The sequence below is a fragment of the Camellia sinensis genome, chromosome 12, assembly GCF_055761805.1.
Source record: "Camellia sinensis isolate YWXY chromosome 12, ASM5576180v1, whole genome shotgun sequence".
Classification (NCBI taxonomy): domain Eukaryota; kingdom Viridiplantae; phylum Streptophyta; class Magnoliopsida; order Ericales; family Theaceae; genus Camellia; species Camellia sinensis.
The window spans coordinates 93,750,880-93,761,988 of record NC_138972.1 but is presented as its reverse complement, the minus strand read 5'-3'; the positions used below and the strand labels follow the sequence as shown (position 1 = coordinate 93,761,988).

The 11,109-nt window shown below is 33.1% G+C and overlaps 2 protein-coding genes across 2 annotated transcripts; one reads left to right on the top strand and one right to left on the bottom strand.

Annotated features, from left to right (window-relative positions):
• Positions 1-238: 238 nt before the first annotated feature.
• PSAO (photosystem I subunit O) lies at positions 239-3,177 on the bottom strand. The gene is made up of 4 exons (XM_028231007.2): positions 2,679-3,177; positions 1,780-1,852; positions 1,501-1,680; positions 239-465 (listed from the first exon to the last, which is right to left on the bottom strand). The coding sequence occupies exons 1-4, from the start codon at positions 2,785-2,787 to the stop codon at positions 375-377; spliced, it is 453 nt and encodes a 150-aa protein (XP_028086808.2). The 5' UTR covers positions 2,788-3,177; the 3' UTR covers positions 239-374.
• Positions 3,178-5,201: 2,024 nt separating this feature from the next.
• Positions 5,202-5,945, top strand: LOC145803740 (uncharacterized). The gene is made up of 2 exons (XM_082897075.1): positions 5,202-5,397; positions 5,506-5,945. The coding sequence occupies exons 1-2, from the start codon at positions 5,202-5,204 to the stop codon at positions 5,943-5,945; spliced, it is 636 nt and encodes a 211-aa protein (XP_082753201.1).
• Positions 5,946-11,109: the final 5,164 nt, after the last annotated feature.

Below are 11,109 nucleotides of genomic sequence, written 5' to 3'. Positions count from 1 at the left end.
TCTCCCTTCTTCTTCTTCTTCTTCGTTCTGCAAAACCAGGAAAAAAAAAAAAAAAAACAAAACAAAATAGACACCAAAACGACGTCGTTTTGGTGTCGAGCCGCGTTTCGAGCCGCGGCATTCAAGCTACGTAGCATGATCGCATTATAAATTCCTTTCCTTTTTTTATTTTTTATTTTTAAGGCAACCATTGAACAACAAAGAAAGGGGGTGAGGGAGTATTTATCTTGAACATGAATTGAAGAAAGGGTAAAAGTGGTGAGAAACTACATACAAAGTTTTGTTTTTATCTTACATGGATTACAGATAAATATAAATAATAGAGTTTTTATCATACATATAGATTACAGATAGAGAAAGACCATGTTGCCATCTCAAAAGTACTCCTCTGTCCTCCCCTTGATGCCAATTTGCCCAAAAGTAAGGCACAAGAACAGCCCTAAATGCCAACAAACCATCCACAACCTATACATTCATTTAAGAAACCCAAAAAAAATAAAAATTAGTATGTCATATATGATGCATTATTAGTCACACATGCTTTGGATCATGCACTTATGATCGCACGAATATTTTATTTATTTATTTATTTTTGTAAATTTAACATTAATTAAATATAAATTATGTGATTATGAGAGAATGAGATTGGAGGACAAGGTTTGTGGTAACGGTCTAACACCCCACCAAGAGAGTTTGCAGGCCTAAGCTAAGGGTATGAATTGAGTTTTGTTTTTTTAAGTCACAAGTCATTGCTTTACAATTTCTGTATTATTTTGCTTATTTCATGGAATAAATAGCAAGCAGGAATTTCAGTCAAACAACATTCAAGTTACTAGTATAGACCTTTCTTAAAAATAAAAAGAAAATTAAAAACCTGTTCCTTAATAGCAACTGGGTCAATTTTATGTTAGGCTTTTATAAAGCTAGGTGATAATATTAAGTTGGTATTTTGGAGAGAAAAAAAAAAAAAAAAAAAAAAAAAAACTAGGTCATATAAGCCCAACAGGAAGGGTTAATAGGCCTAATAGGATCCAAGCCAACACATCAACTGTAGCCCAACCACTGCCTTTCCAATGGGAGGCCCACTCAAGTTCAACCAAGGAAATGTTTCTTTTGGTTTAGATTTGTTAGTTTGTTTGAGAATTTTTTTATAAACTCAAAATTAAAAAAAAAAAAAAAATACTTATTATTTTCATATATGATTTTACTTTTCTTTTTTGAGCATAAATAATTTTTAAAAATCCAAATACAAAGTTTTGAAAGCTCAATTAAATAAAGATTTCGAAAAACAACACTCGTATACAAATTTTACATATGACAATTAAATATTATTTTTATGAGTAGTTTGTTTTAAAATGTTAAACCTCAACACAACTATATCATTATAAAAGAATAATGAAATAGCCATTCTCTTTGGTGAATGGAGATTCTATTACCAATATAAATTATTTTCCCTTTAGTTAAACCAAGCATGACAATAATAAATAAATGATTACTAACCAGAATGGAGAATCAAGAGCAGGGCCAGTGGGGAAGTGAGAGAGCTCAGTTCCAATGCTAGAGAAGAACAGCCCTGTTAAGCTGTTCCCGTTGATCGCCGGCACGCTCGACGGTGCCAACCATCCGATCAGCCCAAATCCAATCACATTCAGATCTGTTCTCAGCCAATCTCTCTCAAAGCTTTAAGATCATCAACATCAAAATTCAGTTACAAATATCATCATTAGAACCAACGGTCATGATTAATTATTATTGTGCCATAATAAGTAGTAAAATTACCATGTGAACTTTCCTCCCGAAGCATGTGCTTGCACCAGAGGATTTCTCACCCTCACCGGAGACGTCAGGAAGGCTGTACATTAACATGTAGATCATTTTTATTTTTTTTTGAACTTTTTCAAAATCTAAGCACATTATGGGCAAATTATATAGGTGCTATTTGTAATTTGTCTTTTGTGTTAATTTTATGCATGTAGTTAGCAATTAATAGTATTTTTTAAGAAATTTGACATAATTTTAAAGGAAAAATGATTAATTAAAAAATAATAAATTATTTCAAATTAGACACCGCCTACTTAGTTAAGAATTAGACTAAAAAATAAGTACAAAAATATTCAATGCAAAACCGAGCGAACCATTTCAAATCGGACAAAAATTGCACAAAAATTAAAGACAAAAAATCCATTCAAATAACAAATGAACCAATTTAAACTACATGTCAATTCTGCAATCACTTTGAGAAGAATGAATGGACTATTTTACCTCTCAATTTTAGTCGAACTTCTTAAAAGACATTATCAATTAAATTAATTGACCCCATGTAAAAAATTCCAGGATAGACTTTAGAATTAATGTAATTAGAACTATTAAACCTAAATTGACACAAGAAGTGAATTATAAGACTATGAGTATAATAATTTGCCATTAAGTTATGATGGGATCATGGATTTGAGTAACGATTTGAAAATGGAATGACAAATAAAAGATTTGAATAGAGATGTAGTATATATTTTATTCACATTTGTTTCACATTTTCTCTTTCTCTTTTTAAATTTTTATCTAAATTCATATTTCAAATATAACGTTAAATATCTTATATCTAATTGATTGCATGTTTTAATTTTATTTTTTATTTTTTATATATTCAACTCCAGATGAATGAAATACAAAACTAGTACCTGAGTTGAGGGATGTTGTCTTTGGTGAAGAGACACGAGAAGACAAAGAGAGGGAGGAAGTGCCCAAGCCTACGACGGCGGTGGAAGCGGTGGCCATGGTTGCTGCCATTTCCCTAGCTAAGCTTAGTTTTGGAGCTGAGAATGGAGTTTGCTTTGAATGGTGGTGGTGGTGATTTTAGCTCTCACATTAGAGAGTTTGGTGATGAGATGATATGTGTGATGGTCACTGTGTGAGAGTGTGATTGCATGGATGGAATTTGTACCAATAGTCTCATGCCACCTGGAATTTTGTGGATAGAGTGGGGTCTTTGCTTTGTTTTTATTGCAAAATTGATTGACAATGTCATCCTCACTCACCCACTAGTTTAGTTCAACAACAAATCTAGAATTGTACAAACCAAACACAAAATTAGATATAAGATATAAATAGATGGATAAGATTTTTTAGTTCCACAAACAAATCTTGTATAATTTTATTAATTTATATATTTTTTATATGTGCTTATGTATTTGGTCAATAATGTTAAATATACAAAAATAAAATACAAAAAATAAAGAAAAATTACATTATGTAATTTACATTTATATTAAATGTAATGTGAATCATACCTAAAATAATATCTCAACTACACAAGACATTTTTTTATGTCTTTACTGGGTTCTAGTGTTTGGTTTATTTGTTGCGTTTTCGTAGCGCATGGAGCAAACTAAGATATATAACTAGCCGAGCCCAATTATTCTTTGGCTGAGTTTTTTATCCGGTCCTACCCATTGGGCCTGGGACAGGCCCCAATTCAATGATTTACTTTATTTTATTTGGAAAAATTACTAAGTAGTCCTATGTATGAGATCTATTTCCCTTCTAATTTCAATATATTTTTAATAGATTAATAGGTCCACAGTTTTTAAGTTTTACACCCAGAGGTCCCGTTTTTTTATTTTTGTATTTTGTAAATGATTGTATTACCATTTGTTTTGAGATCTATATATACGTGAAAAATCAAATTTTTGTTCCGTTCAAAAAAGAAAATCAAATCTTTTAGTCTGTGCGATCTCGATTTCTCTTCGTTATGGCGATCTCATTGTGCTGTGTGGTCGATCTCATTATGCTGTGAGGTGGATCTAGTTGTGCGATTTGAATCTCTGTGTACAGGCGATCTCTGCGTATGTTCTCTCTCTCTCTCTCACTCTCTCTCTCTCTTTGTGTATCTGGTTTGTATCTGTTGATACATATATGTATGTGTATGTATCTCTGTGTGTGTATACATATATGTATGTATATATAGATAAGCAAATTTACGTGATATCTGGTTTGTGTTTGGTAATATTATTTTAGTTCTTTGTTTTATGATAAATTTTGTTTGTTTGATATTTATTTTATTTGATTTTTGTATGTAATATAGTGTAATGATTTTGATTTTGTTGATTTTGTTTGTGGTATAGTGTAATGTGTTTTGAAGTTGTAGTTTGGAATTGTGAATTCTGGTGTTTTGATACTGATATGTTGTAACTGTATAATTTTACAGTTTGAAATTGTGAATTGTGCAGTGTTGGTACTAATATGTTGTAACTATATAATTTTGCAGTTTGGAATCTGTGAACAATTGTTTGTTGGTTTGTAATTTTGTAATATGGAGGGGTGTTTCATGTTAATGTGCAAATACAGTAATTATTGTGCTGCTATTAAGATTAGTGAGGGATGTAGTTATGATGAAATTGTTGAGAAAATATGTGCGAAGTTCAAGGAATTAAGTGTTGGTAACTTTTGTTTGTTTTTCTCTATTGCTGGATATTCTAATTGTATTGTTGAATGTGATAATGATTTGTGGAATATGCTGTCAATGGTAGGTGGTAGTGGTTGTCATGTTGTTGATGTTGTTGTGGGTGATAAGAGAATTGTGGAGGTTGACGATGGTAATTTTTGTAGGATTGATTCTATAATTGGTGAGAGTTCTTTGGTTAACGATTGTGATGATTTTGGTGGTTTGTTGCCTAGTTTTTATCCAGAACCAGAGAGAGTTTTGTTGTCTGCTAGTTAGAAGGGGATTATACATAGTGTTGGTCAAGAATTTGAAGGTGGAGTGCCGGCGTTCCGCATTGCATTGGCTAAGTATGCAGCTGAGTATGGTTTTGCAGTGAATTATTTGAAGAATGATGCAACAAGAGTAACTGTTGAATGTGTGATGAAGTCGTTTACGGGTTGTAAATGGTTTGTGCATGGAAGGGTGTTGATGAATTCCGGTATTTTTTTTATAATGATGTTGGATAATGTGCATACTTATGGGATTGTGGCTCGTAGATCTTGTAACAAAATGGTTGGTTCTAGACTTGTGTATGATATTGTGCAAAATGATATTAGTGATAATCTATTGACTCGTCCTATTGAAGTTAAAAAAAAAGTTGAAGAAGCAATATGGTATAGATGTTTCTTATCGGGTTGCATGGTTAGGAGTTGATAAGGCAAGAGGTGGGTTGTTTGGTGATTTTACAACTTCTTTTGACCAACTTCGATGGTACCCTGAGATGGCTATGAGAACGAATCCGGGAAGTGTGTTTGAATTAGATATGGATGAAAGTAGTGGGTGTTTTTGGAGGTTGTTTGTGGCATTTCATGGATGTTTGTATGGCTTTCAATTTTGTTGTCCGTTGTTGTTTGTTGATGGTACATTCTTGAAGGGGCGTTACAAGGGGCATTTGCTTGCAGCAACATCAAAGGATGGTAATCAAGATATGTATTTATTTGCAGTTAGTATAGGTTTGGTTTATCAATGTGTTATTGTATTGTGAGTCTGCTAATTTTTACAATTTGATGTTATGTTGTTTACAGGTCTGTTTCCGTTGGCTTTTGCGATTGTTGACGCTGAAAATCAAAATAATTGGATGTGGTTCTTAAGTCAGTTGTTAAAGGGTGTTGGTTTAGGCCGGAGATTGACCTTTGTGTCGGACCGTCAACATGGATTGCTAGACGCTTTTTCAGTGGTTTTTCCTAATGCACATCATGCATATTGCTTGAATCATTTGAAGAGAAATTTGATTGACAAATTTGTGGGATTTCGTACTAACTATAAGCTGAGTTTGATGAAAATATTAGTTAAATGTGCTTACGCGCCAACGGTTGCTTCTTTCCAACATTATATGGAGAAATTAAGGCGTATTGCTGGGAATGGTAGAGTTGATAGTATGTTGGATGGTTTGCAAAATGATAAGTGGGCGAATGCATTTTTTAGAGGGAAACGATATGGTGAGATGTCATCTAATACTGCCTAGTCTTACAATAATTGGATTGATGGGGCCCGTGAGTTGCCTATTACTTGTATGGTTGATATGATTAGGGTTCAAATCATAACTCAATTGTCGAATAGAAGAGCTGAATCTAAAAGATGGATTACGAAATTGTGTCCTGTTATGGAAAAGAAGTTGGTGGACTCTTTGGAGCTAGCTAAGTCTTGGGATGTGATTGTTGCTAGTGATACTGTGCTTGAGGTTCATTTTTCTATTTCTTTTTATGTTGATATTGGTAGACAGACTTGTTCTTGCCATGAATGGCAATTGAATTGTTTTCCTTGTTGTCATGTGGTGCATGTTTTACGTAGTAGTGGTAGAGATGTGTATGATTTCATTGATCTTTTTTTTCATGTAGATTATTTTAGAAAATCATACAAGGAATCTGTTTATCCAGTGCTTTCAAGTGAGAGATTTGACTTTGATGGTGCCAGTAGTTCGATTATCAAACCTCCTATAACGAAGAAGTAGCCCGGGCGGAACAAGAAAAAGAGGATACCTTCTAGGGGTGAGAATGTGAAGCAAATCAAGTGTGGGAGGTGCTTGAAATATGAGAATCACAATAAGAAGACGTGCAAGGCTGCTATTTGAGGCCACAGTCTATTCTTTTGGATTTGTATTTGAATTTGAGAAATTATGATAATAAAAAATGTGATACATGGTATTATGGAAGTAATGAATAAAGTTGGTTGAATTGTTTTTTGTTTTTTGATGTGTTTTTTAGTTATTGAAGTTGTTTTGTAACAGTTTTTTTTTTTTTTTTTATAGTTTTTTTTTTTTTGTGGGTTTGGTTGGTTTTATTGTTATGGAATGCACAGAAGGTTGTTGAAAATTTCTTATTGAAACTGTATAATATTGAAATGCAGTTTTACTACATGATTCATTTATTTCATATTTTATAGCGAGAAAACTGTAAAATTTTACAGTTTTATTTTTAATTTTGAAATGTAGTTCATCTATTTGTTGAGTTATGAAATTGGATGCATAATTGTGTAGCATAAATTTTGTTTGAGTAATGAAACTGTATAATTTTACAGTTTTAATAATTATAAGAAACAACCTGATGAAACTGCATAATTTTGCAGTTTTAAGAATTATTAGAAACAACCTGATGAAACTACATAATTTTACAATTTGAAGAATTATTAGAAACAACATTTACTGTATGAAAATATATGCAACCACAAACAAGTACACAAACAATCAGAAGTACAAGCACAATAATAATAACAAGAAGAAGAGCAACAACAATATCAATGACAACAATCATTTTCACCATAATAACCAGAAGAAGATCACTCCCAAAAGTATATAAAGTACTTGTCACATGTTAAAAAAAAAAAAGTACAAAGATATGTTCACTTGAATATTTGTATTGTCAAGAAGTTTGTTGATTGTTTCTATGGTTTGGTATGTTTTGTCAACATTTGGTAGTGCTCGAGTTTCCAAGATCGGTTCTCATCATTGAGGAATTGACTGATGATTTCTGCTCGAAATTTGACCCACTCATTGGTCAAAGTGATTTCTGCACAGGTTGCCAGTTGATATATTGGTTGATAATATTGCAGACGGCGATTGCACAATCATTCATGGAAAGTTTTAGATGAAGATAATTAGTTAGGTAAAACTGCAAAATTTAGCATATTAGAAGATTAGTTTATTGATTTTGTATCTTACGAGTGTGGGGTTTGTTGTGGGCATTCCTCAATTGATGCAATTACTGTCTCGCACTCTTGAGATGATAACATGTTTCCTTGATTGTTGAGTAATGCTTTATTCCATTTGAGTTGATGTTGTTGCTACAAAATAGTTAGTGGGTGTTTTCGGTAGTTATAGTGATGAGTTGAGATGTTTTTAAAGGAATGGAACTAAGTAGGAAATTTTATTTAACTTACAATTTCCTTTGCAATTTCAAAGTGCTTGTTGTGGCAATCTTTTACTGGTCTCAAAGAGTCATAGTGTCTCCATATCCCATCAGTATTGTCAAAGACCACAATTGTCCAATGGTTGTCGTGGTTGATTGGGAAATGGATATATCTGTTTTTTAAATCTTCTGGAAAATGGCTGTCCATCATTTTTTCTCTCAGTGCTTGATCTTGGTTTTGTAATGGAGTCTGTAAGTTATATATATGTTTGAAATATGTTATAAAACTATGTAGTAAGACTTGTTAAGAAAGTAGAAAATTTTGCAGTTGAAAGGTATGTTAAGTTTTGCTTACATTAATGAGTGTTGAGAAAACGTAAGATCTTCCTGTGTATGGATTTCTTGCAAAGGCTAGATCATTTTTCTCAAATTCTTCAATGGTTGGTTGGAGTGCCAATTGCTTTTCTGAGAAGGCATCAATGACCTGAAACATGTTATATATGAGAATGTGTTAGGTTTGTGGAATAGGTTATTGAATATGAACAGAAAGCGTAAAATTGTGCAGTTGGAGACGTACATTCCCATATAAGGGTTCCCTGTTGGTCAATCTGTATATATCTGAAAAGTATACGCAATTTTCATTTTCGCTGCCAAACTAGACACAAGCACTTGATTGTGTGTTGTTGATGAGTTGAATTTGGTCTTGGTCTTTTTTGGATAGACTATGCCAAACCTTGTTTGTTTTGCGGCAAGAAATGGCGAGTGGCTTGTTTTGGATTGATTCTTCCTTGAAATCATCGTCACTTTCCAATACTTGAAGTTGTATTTTCTCTTGATTGGCATGCTCTTTTGGGTTGGTTTCAGCAGCAACTGCTTTCTCTTGGCCAATATCTTCTTGCATCTTTTTTTTCTGCTGTTCTTTTGCTTCATGAGCACCCTCTTTTTGCTCGGGTTCAGTAGCAGGTTCTGTCTCTGTTTCGATTTCTTCTTTTTCTTTTTCATTCTTCTTCTCTTTTTCTTCATCGGTACCCTCTGTTGGTTTAGGTACATCAGCAGTTTGTGTCTTGTTTCTTGTATCTTCTTTAGCTTTTGTCATTGGTTGGTATTCAAAATCTGGGTCATGTGCTTGTTTTCTTGACTTTTGTTTGATTCTCTTGACCATTGATCTTTGTTGGGGACTGCCAGTTTTTTTGGTGGACATTTCCTTCAATTGATCTTCTTTTTTACGCAATTCAGCCATGAATTTTTGTTCCATATCTTGCATTTGTGCTCTCATGGCTGATATGAGCTTGTCCTTGTTGTCATTTTTGGTTGGTGTTTGTGGTTGGTCATGACCTATAAAAATGTTGGATTGTGTTTTGGTTAGTTTAATTAAATTTTGCAGTTTGCTTTAGTATTAGACAATAATTTACCTTGTGCATGAAATATGTCAGATTTCTCTTGGAGTTCTTCTTGTTGGTTTGTCAGTTCTTGTTCATTGACTTGTTGTTGTTGGTTTGTTTGTTGTTCTTCTTGTTCTTGTTGTTGGTCTTCTTCTTCATCAGTGTCTTCTAGTTGATCACCTTTTGCTTCTTGTCTTTTTTTTGCTTCATCATTGTCTTGTTGTTCATCAGGTTCTTCTTCTTCTTTTTCTTCTTCTTCTTCTTCATCAGTCACTTGTTTTTTTTCTTCATCACCCTCTTCTTCTTGTTTATCACTTTCTTGTTCTTCTTCTGATTTTTGCTCTTTTTTTTTTTTTTTGTTGTTCTTCTTGTTCTGATTCTGGTTTTGATTCTGATTAATGTTCTTTTTCGAGAAAGTCATCCTTATCACTGTCTAGAAGTTTTTTTTTTTTTTTTTGTTACTTTTGTTTTCTTTTTTTGCTTATTGTTCTTTTTGTGGTCATGTTTCTTTATTGAAGAGTCTGTTGATGTGCTTTGATTGATATGCAATAACTGTATTTCTTGTTCAGTTGGGGTTAAAGCACTTTGGTTAATCTGCATTGGAACAATGTGGCATATATCAGTAATACTGTAAAATTGGTCAGTTTCATAAGATGAGTTGTATTGTGAGTAATGTGGGTTAAGTGTCGAAATATGTTGCTTAAAACTGAAAAATGTTACAGTTTCATAATATGAGTGATGTGAAATAGATTTGTGCGTTTAAACTGTAAACTTTTGCAGTTTCATAACATGAGTGATGTTAAATAAGTGTGTGCTTTGAAACTGTAAAATTTTACTCTTTCATAATATGATTTGTACTGTGAATAATGTGAGTCAAGTGTTGAACATATGTTGTTTGAAACTGAAAAATTTGACAGTTTCATAGCATGATTTTTACTACAATGACTGTGAAAGGAGTGTTGAATAGATTTGTGCTATGATAGTATAGAAGAGTTTGAATACCTTTTCAAAGTGAGTAAGGCTGATATGTTTCCACTTTAAGTACATTTTGCCAAGGTTCCATTTCATAAACATTGGGAAGCATTCTTTGTTGGATGGTCGGAGGAGTTTACTGTGCTCACAGTACCAATACTGTAAAAAAAATTGAAATATGTTAGATAGTTAGAAATAGGTGGATGTCTGATATTTTTGTGTGAACTAGTTGAGTAATGTGTTTATCAAGAGTAACATGACGCATCCAGTGACATGCCTTGGGTTGTTGTTTGCATTTGCCATTGAATTCATCAGTGTGTCTTTTATTGCCTCAACCTAATTGTACTTCTTGATGTTGTTGAGATTGTCAACATAGTTGAGGAAACTCCAACTGAATGTATGGCCTGTTGTAGGCAAGAGAAGTTTCAAGCACAAGTAAAAGGTGATGACCCTTGCAAGATCTTGACGATCATTGGTTGATTTTTCTTTTTTTGTTTGTTGAAACATTTTGGTCAAAGACTTGCCATCCAATCTCTTTACTGATTTGCATCTTCGTTTGTAAAATGGAAGCTCAAAATCCTTTGGTCTTGCATAGGATTTGGTGGTGATGCTGTCTTCTCCACAGTCGATACCAAAAATAAGCTTGACATTATTGTTTCTGAGTTTCATTTCCTTTTTGCCAAGTATAAATGCTCTTTTTCTTTTGTTGTAGAGTGTTGTCATTTCTGCTACAATGGAATTGTAGCATCTGCACCAAGAGGCCTTTAGTTGTGTTGAGGAGAGAGCATTTATAATGGGCCAAAAAGGAGTTTTTTGCAACTCTATCTGTTGGGCTTTTGTGAATTTTACTCCCTTCAACAGATTGATTACTATTTCGATGTTGGAACGGTAATTAAATTGTTAGACTCTCCTTGCAGGGACTGTTGCTTTT